Source organism: Astatotilapia calliptera, chromosome 5, assembly GCF_900246225.1.
Source record: "Astatotilapia calliptera chromosome 5, fAstCal1.2, whole genome shotgun sequence".
Classification (NCBI taxonomy): Eukaryota; Metazoa; Chordata; class Actinopteri; order Cichliformes; family Cichlidae; genus Astatotilapia; species Astatotilapia calliptera.
The window spans coordinates 16680341-16692444 of record NC_039306.1 but is presented as its reverse complement, the minus strand read 5'-3'; the positions used below and the strand labels follow the sequence as shown (position 1 = coordinate 16692444).

The 12104-nt window shown below is 38.9% G+C and overlaps 2 protein-coding genes across 7 annotated transcripts; one reads left to right on the top strand and one right to left on the bottom strand.

Annotated features, from left to right (window-relative positions):
• Positions 1 to 388: 388 nt before the first annotated feature.
• On the bottom strand, positions 389 to 5465 carry glyctk (glycerate kinase). Of its 6 annotated transcripts, none has more exons than XM_026167574.1 (7): positions 5195 to 5465; positions 3976 to 4300; positions 3809 to 3883; positions 3264 to 3650; positions 3032 to 3183; positions 2106 to 2281; positions 389 to 2008 (listed from the first exon to the last, which is right to left on the bottom strand). In XM_026167574.1, the coding sequence occupies exons 4-7, from the start codon at positions 3617 to 3619 to the stop codon at positions 1118 to 1120; spliced, it is 1575 nt and encodes a 524-aa protein (XP_026023359.1). In that variant the 5' UTR covers positions 3620 to 3650; positions 3809 to 3883; positions 3976 to 4300; positions 5195 to 5465; the 3' UTR covers positions 389 to 1117. The 6 variants fall into 6 exon arrangements, with proteins under 6 accessions (XP_026023359.1, XP_026023360.1, XP_026023361.1 ...); XM_026167575.1 differs by having other exon boundaries at positions 3976 to 4167; XM_026167576.1 differs by having other exon boundaries at positions 3976 to 4149.
• A 112-nt stretch (positions 5466 to 5577) lies between these two features.
• wdr82 (WD repeat domain 82) lies at positions 5578 to 10687 on the top strand. The gene is made up of 9 exons (XM_026167589.1): positions 5578 to 5965; positions 6601 to 6698; positions 7205 to 7271; positions 7368 to 7467; positions 7595 to 7711; positions 7800 to 7955; positions 8092 to 8161; positions 10109 to 10251; positions 10489 to 10687. The coding sequence occupies exons 1-9, from the start codon at positions 5805 to 5807 to the stop codon at positions 10516 to 10518; spliced, it is 942 nt and encodes a 313-aa protein (XP_026023374.1). The 5' UTR covers positions 5578 to 5804; the 3' UTR covers positions 10519 to 10687.
• The last annotated feature ends 1417 nt before the right edge of the window (positions 10688 to 12104 follow it).

Below are 12104 nucleotides of genomic sequence, written 5' to 3'. Positions count from 1 at the left end.
TTGTCACTGAGATTGTTGATTGTAACGACAATGTGATGTGTAATCTTTTCTCATATGTGCAGTAGTTACCAAGGGGGAAGATGCCGTATCTGAGCTACACTCAACAGAACCCCAATAGCTTACCATGAAGCTTAATGGCACAATGTGTAAAGCAAGCTGCCTTTTGCAAGAAAAAGCCAAAGGTGCCAGATTACGTCAGTTTGTTTCTTTATGATAATATTTGTCTGTTAATGGTTCAAAATCGAGCTTATTACAAACTAAAAACTAGAGCTGGGTGCCTTTTTTGTTTTTTTGTTTTTAGTTAATTAAAATAAAAATACAAACTAGATTTTTTTTGAGAAAAAAATAAACCGACACAATTTTTGGAACCTGGAAAAAAAACTGAAATAAATTAAAAATCTACAGGAAATATCTTCGGTTTTAAAATTAATTACTTTAGTTTTTACCACAACTTGCCTGATGAGGCTTTGATGAACATATTAGGACGTGTAAAAGACTTTGAGTTAAGTCAAAAAGTTATTGTTTTTATTTTAATACCATTACTAAATCATGCCTTAATAATTAAAGAAATGACTTCAAACTAATACTGAAACTGGTCAAAACTAAACATATTCAAACTGTAACTAAAATGAGTAAAACCACTCAGGCAACTATAATAAATTAAAAATAACAACAAAAAAACTAAAGAAAAAAAATAAAAAAATAGAACAACTGTAACCAAACATCCAAAAACATCTAATTAAAACTACTGAAGGATGGTGGAGATTTTTAAACTGTACAAGTGTTTTTATTGCTATTATAATGGCAGTGTGTATTTCCAGAAATTTAAATTATGTACTCAGTCCTTGTAAGATGTGGGAGGGAGCTGGAGTACCCACAGAGAACCAACAGACTCCATAAAGAAACCCGGGAGCTTTTTTTGTTGTGAGACGTCAGTACTAACCCCCACCCTCACACTTCTTCATTTACTGTTTGCGTTGTAATGCTTTTACATATATATGTCTGTTTTTTTCCAATTACATCTTTATTTACCAATACCAACAATCCTTCATTTAGATTCATAAATATGGTGCAAAAATGTCTTCATAGTTTCCTTTAATTTTTTTGTGTTTTGGGATTATCTGATGATAATAGGAATAGCTGGAATCAGTAGCATGTGCACATCCATTACATTCGTGCAAGTTAGGCCGGGTACGAGTAATTGCTGCCCACCAGAAAGACGAGAAAAAAACGTGTAAGAATCATTGTTGATAAGGAAGTTGTCGATGTCCAGGCCCTGAGCTTTCGCTTCATCGTACAAACCACCATCAGTAATCGCCCCTGCTGCCTCAGTGGGTCCATCCTGACCATCAGTGCCCCCACTCAGAAAGACTGGCCCTTTAGGCGAAAGCCCTAAGCTTCTCAGTTCCAGCCCCACTCGCATAGCCAGCTCCTGGTTCCGACCACCTCGGCCTTTGCCTGTTAGCTCCACAGTGGGTTCGCCTCCAGCTAACAGACATGTGGCACCCCATCCCTCTGTACGCCCTTTTTCTAAAACCTGCATTGTACGGCAGAGGTCCCAGCTCTCCACACCAACTTCAGGGCCCAGCTTCAGCACCTCAGTGGCAATGTCAGGAGGAGGTTCCTCTCGAGAACAGCCAAAGCGGGCCAGCAGGCCGTAGAGTCTAGACACAGACCGCACATCTCCACACACACTTGGCGAAAGGACTACAGGGAGGAAGCCCAGCTCTCGAGCACGGAGACCAGCGTGTTTAAGGGCAACACCGTTGGAGCCAATCACAGCATTGAGAACATGTCCCGATGTATCAGATTCCTCCTTATTCTCTTTCCACCTAGAATTCGGTTTGTCAAGGACTTCCTTTACTGATGTCGGAAGCAAGTTTAACAGCTTGTAACGCTCAAGGATTGACAAAACTTCCTCAGGCCACACCCGACTCATCACTGTGGGGCCACTAGCTATCATGTCAATAGGATCCCCGATCACATCAGATAGTATCAGTGCAACAACCTGTGAAGACGTTATAAGAGTGATATTTGACATACAAATTACAATACTGAGAATTTTAAACTCTGTTTAAAAGAAGGCTAAAAAAACTGTCTGTTACCTGTGCAGGGTGAGCATGATGTGCAAGCCCTCCACCCTTTAACAACGAAAGGGCACGACGTATGGTGTTCAGCTCCTGAATAGTCGCACCAGCACCTGCAAGTCTGCAGGTAACATCTAGCTTTTCTTGCAAGGTGATTGGCGGGATGGGTGCAGGTAGCAATGCAGAGCCCCCACCTAAACAATGATGAAAACCAGCATGCGTTACAGATATCTTGGAGTCGTTTATGACCAGGATATGTCCACCAGTGTGTATATTAAACAAATATTTTCACTGCTTTTTTGCATTTGTGGAATTTCTCTAAAATTAGAAACATCTAATTTTAGAAATTGTTATTTTATTTATTTATAAATTTCTTCTAGGCTGTACTACTGTAGTTCATTATTATCGTGAACTAAATTCCCTGAAAAGCCTTTAGCCAATCTAAAATGCTGCAGAGTACTGACAGGGTCTAGAAAGACAAAGCATATTTCTCCCATATCGTCTTCTCTTCAGTGGCTCCCTGTTAAGTCCAGAATCAATTTTTAAAATCCTTCTCTTCACATACAAAGTCTTGGATCATCAGGCACAATCTTATCTTAAATACCTCAGGGTACTGTAACACCACAATAGAGCGCTATACTCTCAGACAGCGGGTTGACTTGTGGTTCCTAGTATTTTAAAAGTTGAATGGAAGGCAAAACCTTCAGCTTTTCAGACACCCTCTCTACTTTTAACATTAGGCTTAAAATTTCTTCTGACTGTTGGGGCTTTCTTTGTATTATTGAAGGGTCTTCATTTTACACTATAAAGTGTCTTGAGGTGACTGTTGTTGTGAATTGGTGCTATATAAACAAAACTGAATTTAAATTAATATTTTTAATGATATCTGTGAAACGATTATTGTTTTATTATTTTTAACAATAACCAAGAAGTGCCATTCGTACCTGAAATCAGTACAATAAGCAAGTCTTTCTCTGTCAGCTCACTGGCTAAATGCTTGATCTCCTCAGCTGCCTTCTGGGCATCCGGATCAGGCAAGTTGTGTTTAGCTCCCTCTATTACTTTGATGCGGCTGTTTTCTTTCAGCAGCAGATGGCTGTGATGGAAAAATTAATATTATTAACTTTACTGAGTTAACACTTTAAGTTGCTTTTACCTCTAAATGCATTTGCTTACTCTTTCCCATGCTGCTGTAATGTCTGCTGAATCCCATGTGGCACACTTATGACTCCTTTCACTAAATGATCACCCACAATCCTCTCTACCTCAGCGGCCATTCCCAGCACAGCTTTTCCAAAGCCCACCAAGTGCAGGTTGTGTTTGAGCGTGAATGTGCGACCATCAATAACAACAGAGTCCTCCTTGCGCTCAATACTTTGACAGACCACAGTATCTGGCTGCACGGCTTCCACTGCAGCTGCAAACACTTCACGTGCCCGCGTGTCCATTGACATTTTGCAGAACGTGGGTTTTCTCCTCGCCACAAGATGCAGAAAAGGCTGAGACCGGAACAATGAAAGAACACGGGCCATTGATAATTTAGTGGATCTGAGCAGAAATGTCCTAAGGGATATAGAAGAATTGAACAGATTTTTAAAGAGAGCACAATTTAAACAAACCATAAATAACCTGCAAAGGAAAAGGAAATAGTCATGTAGAAGTCATGAAGCAATTATAATTAGAACTTTTTCTTAAATTTACTTTGTGTGCCTCAAATTCACCTTTTTTAAGAGCTTGTTTTGTGTTGTTCAGTCATCACACTTCTTGTAAGTCTTGTTTATGGTCAAGTCTGATGACTGCAGGAATACAGAGGAATACGTTTTGCTTAAATGTTCTGAAAACAAAAAGAACACCTTTTTATTCTTATACTAGCTAAAGCTATACTTACATAAATGCATTTAGGTTTGTGTTTCAGTAGAGTCACGAGGCTGCCTACCCGAGAAGGTTGCAAATGTCATATGAAGCTGGTGTTTCCCTGTGGAAGCCTGCTGCGTTTGGACTCCAGCTCAGAGGTTAGGCAGTGTGGCAACAATCTGGCCAGACACTGGCTGGAGTTGTGTACCTTTGGTGTAATGATTGACTTCAGAGGATAACATGCCACATGAAAGTGCTGACACTGCAGCTGCGCATTAAGTCGTTTTTGTGGAGCATGAAACTGATGTGGTGCAAATAGAGTTTATAGCTATTGCTAAATTCCAACCCTTGTTGGGCTTCTTCATTCACGATGCAAAAACAAAAATTACAACATTCAGTTACAGAAAACCATAATACACCATGAATACAAAACTACAAGAAATACACAGTAAAATAAAGTAAAATATAGTATAAAAAACAGAGAGAGATAGGTTGTGCATCTGGTTTTTAGGTAGTTTGCTTGTTTTCTTTTTCTTCTTTTTTTTACAAATGAAAGCTGAGCCACTGGGATTGTGGTATTTTAATGTGATTAGATGTACATGCTAGAAATCCAGACAATAATGACAATGTTATATGATGAGATTTTAGATTTGTTAAATTTGTAAAAAAAACAAACAAACAAACAAAGAAACAAAACAATCTGGATCTGGAAACGTTCATGACAATTTTGGTGAGCCTGTATGAATTGTAGCGTGAGTTTTCTGTTCTTAGCCGATAGGAGTGGCACACACTGTGGGCTTCTGTTGCTGTAGCCCATCTGCCTATTCTGCTCACCTGGTTATAACCAGTGTTCTTTATGTAGTGTGACCATTCTCCCTGGAGTGTTTTTTTTTCTACAGATGGTTGATGGTTGGGAAAGTCCCAGAAGTCAGTTTCTGAAATACTCATACGAGCTCGTCTTGGCACCAGCGACCATGCCACCTAACTATATTTGCCTTAACAAGTAGCAAAACAGGTGTACCTAACAAAGTGACCGGTGTAGATAACTTAAATATCATGCTACTTTTTATCTCAGTAAATCAAACGCCTATTGGCAAATTATTTTTAATTTACCCCTGCATGAAATGCATTGGCATTTAGTAAAGCAAAATTCTTCCTCTACAACCAAACTTTAGAGATTTCCATTAAAAAATATCCAAAAAAAAAAAAAAGGCACAAGCGGCAAACAGAACATTTCACTTAATTAATCGTACCATGGACTTGTCTTTCTGTGAGGACAAAACTGTCGTTGGTACTTTCTTCTTCACTTCTGCGTCCATCCTGCAAATCTAGAGGCTGCCAGATAACTGGACCCAACTGATAAACACACAAGGCTAACGGTGACAGCCAGAAAGTGCTAATGCGAATGCAAGAAGGCTTTGCTTTTTAAAAACAGACATTCTAAAACAAACTCGACTACAGTAGAGCTTTTTAAAAAAAGACAATAAGCCTTTAACTCCTAAACTGCATTTGGTAAGCAAACTGTGTAAATAACGACGCTGTTGCTGGTACAATGCAGCTATCGCGATAACATCTTGCAATATCGCGTGGTTTCCTAGGCCCGAGTTTGTCAGGTGACGAATATATATGCGCGTCACTGACGTGGCGAAAGCGGCGCTTTTCCCTCCTCCTCCTCTCCGCCGAGGACAGAGAAGTATCCCAGGCGGGATTTGTCGCTGTGTTTGAAAGATCCTTCTTTTAGGAAAAAAGACCCCTTTCACATCTCCGCAGCTCATATATTTGTAAAGATTACACAAGTGACACTAGTGATTCGATTTAAATCAAAACGAGGGCGCGCTTACCCTCAGACACAGACAGGCCATCATGAAGCTAACGGACAATGTGCTGCGGAGCTTCAGGGTTGCTAAAGTGTTTCGCGAAAACACAGACAAAATTAATTGCTTCGACTTCAGCTCGAATGGTGAAACGATTATTTCCAGCAGCGACGATGACTCGCTAGTCTTGTATGACTGCCAGGAGGGAAAGTAAGAGCGAGTTCTCCGTATTTTATTTTTTTTTTACTTTGCTGTTTTTTGACGTTAGCTATTTGCTATGCTAACTAGCGAGGCCTGTGCTGCACTGCGTTAATGCTCAGCGTAAAATTGTCCGAGTGCAAGCAACATCAAATTAACAATAAATCTGTTAGATTTAGTGTCTGCAGTTATGCACTATATTAGCAAATAAATATATAGTCACATTGCTCGAACCAAACCCTTAACGTTGAAAGGACTGTTCTCAGTATGTGTGTGTTTTTGATGGGTTTGTGTTGATGATCTCTGGTAGGATTTACAGGGTCCGCGTATGTAAATATAATCACCGATAAATGTAAAAGCTCATGACTGAATGACAGAGAAATCCTTCATTGCTAGGAACCGTGTGCCCTTTTGCTGCGTTGTCTTTCTTTTTGTTGGTGGTGTTTTTTGGGAGGGTTTCGTGCAGCAGCTGCTTCATCCCATATTTCCCCTACGGGAGACAGTAAAGTTATTTTGTCTTAAACTGATGCAGTACATAAACACTTAAGATAAAGAGCACAATGCTCAGTTTTAATGAAATGTTTTTGGTGTGTTTCTTCACTGACAAAGGGGTTATTTTAAAAGTCCATATGGTTGTTTGTTTGCAGACCCAAGAGGACTCTCTACAGTAAAAAGTATGGCGTGGATCTGATCAGGTACACACATGCTGCAAACACTGTGGTCTACAGTTCCAACAAAATCGATGGTATGTTGATGCACAAGTGTTTTTTTTTTTTGTTTTTTTTGTAGTTTTTGCTTGGTAGTGTAGTAGGCTTGAGGTTTTTTTTTTATGTAATAAGATGTCTCACATGGTCAAAATAATAACAACAGCAGTGTAGGAGTAAACAAGGAGGCATGTTTGTTGTGCATTTAACATTGAAGTTATCACATTTAAGGTAAGATGATATGTGTTTCGATGGTTGGCGTGGACGGGCTGCTGCATCCAGTTGATGACTGCTGGACTGACTGCTCACTTTGGTCTGAGGTAGTTGTTTGTACAGTTTGAGGGTCTGTGATTCTGCCCAATACAGGAGCTAACTGTACAAGTGACTGCCTTGCCCAAGGTTGAGTCTCCTCATCAGATCGACCTGTAATAAACTTCACGCGTGGAAGACAACATGTTTTGGGTTTTGCTCTTGCTGTCTTGTTTAATGTATAACTTGGCTGTGGGCTTCTCCTCCTTTTTTGATTATGTTTGTCTTTTTCTCCAAGACACTATTCGGTACTTGTCCCTTCATGACAACAAATACATCCGCTACTTTCCGGGGCATAACAAAAGGTGAGAACTGGATTTTATTTTGGTTTGAATTGCAGTGTTACATTCAAGGTTACCCTGTTGTAATTTTTTTTTCTTTTTTGTTTGTTTTGTGACCAGAGTGACATCTCTCTCCATGTCTCCTGTGGATGACACATTTATTTCTGGCTCATTAGATAAAACAATCAGACTGTGGGATCTGCGATCACCCAACTGTCAGGTGAGTATATTTGGTTGTAGTTAGGTGAGCTCCAAATGTTGTTATACCTGTATGCAACCTATTGTTTAATATTGGAGAAGAGCTGTATAACTGACACCGGCTTTATCATGTCACCTTGAAATTTCAGGGTCTGATGCACCTGCAGGGAAAGCCAGTTTGCTCATTTGACCCAGAGGGTCTGATTTTTGCTGCTGGAATAAATTCAGAAATGGTTAAACTTTATGATTTGCGGTCGTTTGATAAGGTAAGAGGCATTAATTCATTAGAGACTTTTTTTTTTTTTCGTTTTTTATTGGGGGGAAAAGTACTGAGTGGTCACCTATCGTCCACAGGGTCCATTTGCAACCTTTAAGCTTCAGTATGATCGAACATGTGAGTGGACAGGACTGAAGTTTAGCAATGATGGAAAGCTCATTCTTCTCTCTACTAATGGTGGAGCTCTGCGCATCTTAGATGCTTTTAAGGGTGCTGTGCTTCACTCCTTTGGGGTAAGAGACAAGTTATTACAACACAAAAAATTACTGGATAAAATAAAGCTCAAGTGTTTAAATATGAAAAATAAAAACCAATCCAGTAAAATGGATTCAACATGTATAACTGAATATACTGTTCATGTACACTCAGGGTTACAACAACAGTAAAGGTGTAACACTGGAGGCTTCATTCACTCCTGATTCTCAGTTTGTTATGATAGGTAAGTTAAGATGACCGCTTCTGTCTTGTCTTAATGTTTAGAATAAAATCTTTTATTGCATATATTTGTTAGTTTGATTTATATGTAAGTAGCATGTAAATAAGCAAATTAACAGATGTACAGAAACGTACCCCTGAAGTCTGTTAACGATACATGGCGCACATTCTGCATTTTGAAGACCAGATTTACTAACAGGTTGCACCAGTGCAAACTTGATTTTTTTTTCTTTTCTTATTGTCAGTACTTTTAGTATTAACGTTTTTTTAACCTTATTGCATATGTATTTGTAGAATTAGTAGAATACTGAATTGCGTAAACCAATCGAATAACGTTTTCGACATGCAGTTTACCACTCATTGCCTTGAATACTTAACACCATAATAAAAGCTTGTTTGTTTTTGTTTTTATGCAGCTGGAATTATTATTACAAATAGATGGGGCAACTTATTTTTAATAGAGAGACACCTGTGTACAAAAAACATATATAACACATTTTATTTAATAGTGCCTTTATTACTGTAGTAATCCACTCTTTTATAACTGGGGAAAAATCCTTGATGTCATAATGACACTATCGCAATATCAGCACACACCCAAAGCTGACTCTGCATTCTATTTACCTCGAAAGTCAGATGTCATAGCTGGGAGTGATTTCACTCTCGAGATTCTAGGAAAAGTGAGGAAAAGCAGGTTTTGTGCCCTGGCAAGGTAGAGCCATTCATGCATGACAAGCAGCACTGCACAGTGCGTGGTGTATTTCCACTTAAAAATACCACCACAGCACTTTCATGGATGGTGTCCAGTCGGTGGTTTGCAGATAGCTTATTTAGCGAGTCACAAATACACAACAGTGACAGTTAAGATCACAAGTTTTACATTTTTACTTCTTGCATTCACTGTTGCTGAGTCAGGTTGGTGATTGATCTGCTTGCTCTGACATTATTGAGTTTAATCATAAAAAAATTTAAAAAGTAATTATTGTCAACTTTAGAGGACACAGGTATCGTGGGGATCACAGGAAAGACAAGAGTTTATTGTTTCAAACAGGACCTTAGAATTTTTCTTATATGAAGAAATAAGATTAGGAAAATATTCCAGCCAAAGTTTTCTTAGGTGGAGCCTGTGAACCTCGAGGTTAGTGGATTTCCACAGCCGTTCTACCTTACGACAGTTTCTTTTGGATTTACGAATTGATTCATTTATCCATGAAGTGAGTTTTGTTAGTGGTATGAAGGCAGGTTTTATTGGTGCTGCTATTTTAAGAATAACTGAGCAATGATTATTAAAACATGTAGCAACATCAGGGCAATCCCTCAGCAAAGATGGATTAAACAAATGAGAGAACTTCTGAGCAACATCCTGAGTAATAACTGGCTTTACGATTCTACATTTAACTGGTGTTGGGTCCAAAGGAAAACTAAGGTTTAAAAAATGCACAGCAATAAACAATCAAATGAATATCATTAACACATAAATTACTGATATTAAGGCCAAGAGAGAAAACAACATCCAAGGTGTGACCTTTTGTATGTGGGGGACCAGAGACATGTTGAATGAAATTAAGCATTAGTAATGGATAGAGTTAGAACACACTTGGACTTAAAACATTAATATATAATATACAGCATCATGAGTTTGTGTGTGTCTGATATCAATTGCTAATGAGGATCATCATGAAAGATTAATTGATCAGGAAAGAAATAATTACCTGTGATATTTACAATCAACAGACTTCAAGGTGGTGGTTGTGGGGCACACGTATAAACACTAACACCATAACCAAAAGTGTAGGTTCTATACTGATCTCACTCAGGACTAGCAGAACAGAAATGAGATTTGATTTTGCACTAAAATCCACCTTAAATGAAATTAAGACAATTGTTAAAACAGTGTGAGATCATAGGAGACAGGCTGAACATTTATCACATTTCTGCACACCTGTTTCAGGCTCCGAGGACGGAAAGATCCACGTGTGGAACGCCGAGAGTGGAATGAAGGTGGCTTTGTTAGACGGGAAGCACACGGGCCCGATTACCTGCCTGCAGTTCAATCCGAAGTTCATGACGTTTGCAAGCGCATGCTCTAACATGGTCAGTGGAAGCAGCAATGTGGGCTTAGTTGAAAAGACAACAGCCCAGAGAATGTAGCTCTGCTTGGTCTTAATTTTTATGCTGGGGTTGAACTGTGGGATAGTTACCAGTATCCATTTATTTAAAAGAAATTTAAAAAAAATAAATAAAAGCCTGTTTATTCTTTTGTACTGCTGGCATGCAAACGGCTTCATATTGATGAAATGTAACCAGAATTGTTCATATTTAATCTTTCAGGCATTCTGGCTCCCCACCATTGATGAATGATGACGGGAAGCAGAGTAACCAGCAGGGGTCATCGCAGTCAGCTCCGTATGGACCTGTGTGAAGAATGAGATGAAATTTGTAAATAATGACTTTACAGAAATGATCAGTTGTGCATTCTTTTTTTTATAAATGTTTTTCTATTTAACATTAAAGAGTTTCTAAGAAGTTTGTTTTTGGTTTTTGTGTCTGTGATTTTGAAATGAGTTGGATTTTTAGAATGGGAGGGTTCCTCAATCACTGCCTACTTTATTAGGTAGTACCAGGTTGGAGCCCCTTATTGCCTTCAGAGCAACCTTAACTCTTTATTGCATCAATTCAACAAGGTGCTGAAAACAGTATCAGTAGAGATTTGGGTTCATATTACAAAGACGGCGTCACACAGTTGGAGCACATTTGTCTGCACCACATCCTAAAGGTGTGGAGGCCAGTTTAAACCAGTTTGAGATGATCTGAGCTTTGTGACACGGTGTGTTATAATCATGGAGGCAGCTATCATAAGATGTGGTCACAAAGGGGTTGACATTGTGTAGCAGCAATACTTAATCGGGCTGTGGTGGAGGGGCACTACCAGGAGCCTTAAGCACCAGGAAACATTTCGTAGTCTTTACACAGATGGCTGTAGGCCATCTGCTTCAAGGTTTGAAGGTGATGTGTTCAGACATGCTCTTCTGCATACCTTGGTTGTATTGAGTTACTGTTGCCCGTCCTGCCAGCTGAAATCATTCTGGTCCTTCACCTCAAGTATCTATGAGGCCTATTGTCGTTTTTGTTTGTTTTGTATTAGAGATGGCTGTGTGGGAAAACCAGCCTGTCTGCCACCAACAACAACAAAACTACAATCAGTCTCTTAAAATCACGTTTCTTATGTATTCTGATGCTCACTGTAATCTGCATCAGGTCGTCCTCACCAAGTCTATGTGCCTAAATGCATTGACTGGCTCATTAGAAAGTTTTGTAAATGATCATTTGAGCAGGTGTACCAGTCATGGCTGGATGAGTGTATTAAGATATATATTTACAAAAGTATGACTTTAAACTCAATTAACGAGGGTTTTCTTTGGCGTGTTTGTCCAGAAGGACAGTTCAAATAGACACAAGGAAAATTAGTTGAATTTGATCGTTTTCAATCACAATATATTTTATGAGGTGTTTTATGATGTTTGCGCACCGTACTGACAGAATTTGAGCTAGTGCGGGGCTGGGTTTTTATTTTTGTTTCAACTTTGAATTGAGATTGACTTTCAGGTGTAATGTGATGTAGCACAAACAGCTGGAGATATTTTTAGCCTCGACTTGTCAGATTTAAAATATGTTTCTCAGACTAGGAGAGTGCTGTTGGCGTGACCAGGTATTTAGAGCTACAAAAACATCTTTCACAATCTGAGACATTAATGGGCAGTTTTTCACACCGTAACTCAAATTGTTTATAATATTTTGTTGTTTTTGTGTTAAATTCTACTAATAGGTATAGCATTGGTATGGTTCAGTCCCACATGTGTTAATGGTAAAACAACAGCATCCTACACAGTCCTGCGTTGTGACCGATAATTTGCCCGCAGCAGTAAATATTTACCTTTTTCTTTGTA

What these genes read in the sequence shown, in the direction of transcription:
- glyctk (XM_026167574.1), bottom strand. Translation starts at nt 3,619, where the DNA reads ATGGCCCGTGTTCTTTCATTGTTCCGGTCTCAGCCTTTTCTGCATCTT. An exon ending in TTACAGCAGCATGGGAAAGA is followed by an intron (nt 3,184 to 3,263) that starts GTAAGCAAATGC and finishes TTTCCATCACAG; the next exon opens with CCATCTGCTGCTGAAAGAAA. An exon ending in ATCATGCTCACCCTGCACAG is followed by an intron (nt 2,009 to 2,105) that starts GTAACAGACAGT and finishes ACGTCTTCACAG; the next exon opens with GTTGTTGCACTGATACTATC.
- wdr82 (XM_026167589.1), top strand. Translation starts at nt 5,805, where the DNA reads ATGAAGCTAACGGACAATGTGCTGCGGAGCTTCAGGGTTGCTAAAGTG. An exon ending in TTTCCGGGGCATAACAAAAG is followed by an intron (nt 7,272 to 7,367) that starts GTGAGAACTGGA and finishes TTTTGTGACCAG; the next exon opens with AGTGACATCTCTCTCCATGT. An exon ending in CTGTGCTTCACTCCTTTGGG is followed by an intron (nt 7,956 to 8,091) that starts GTAAGAGACAAG and finishes ATGTACACTCAG; the next exon opens with GGTTACAACAACAGTAAAGG.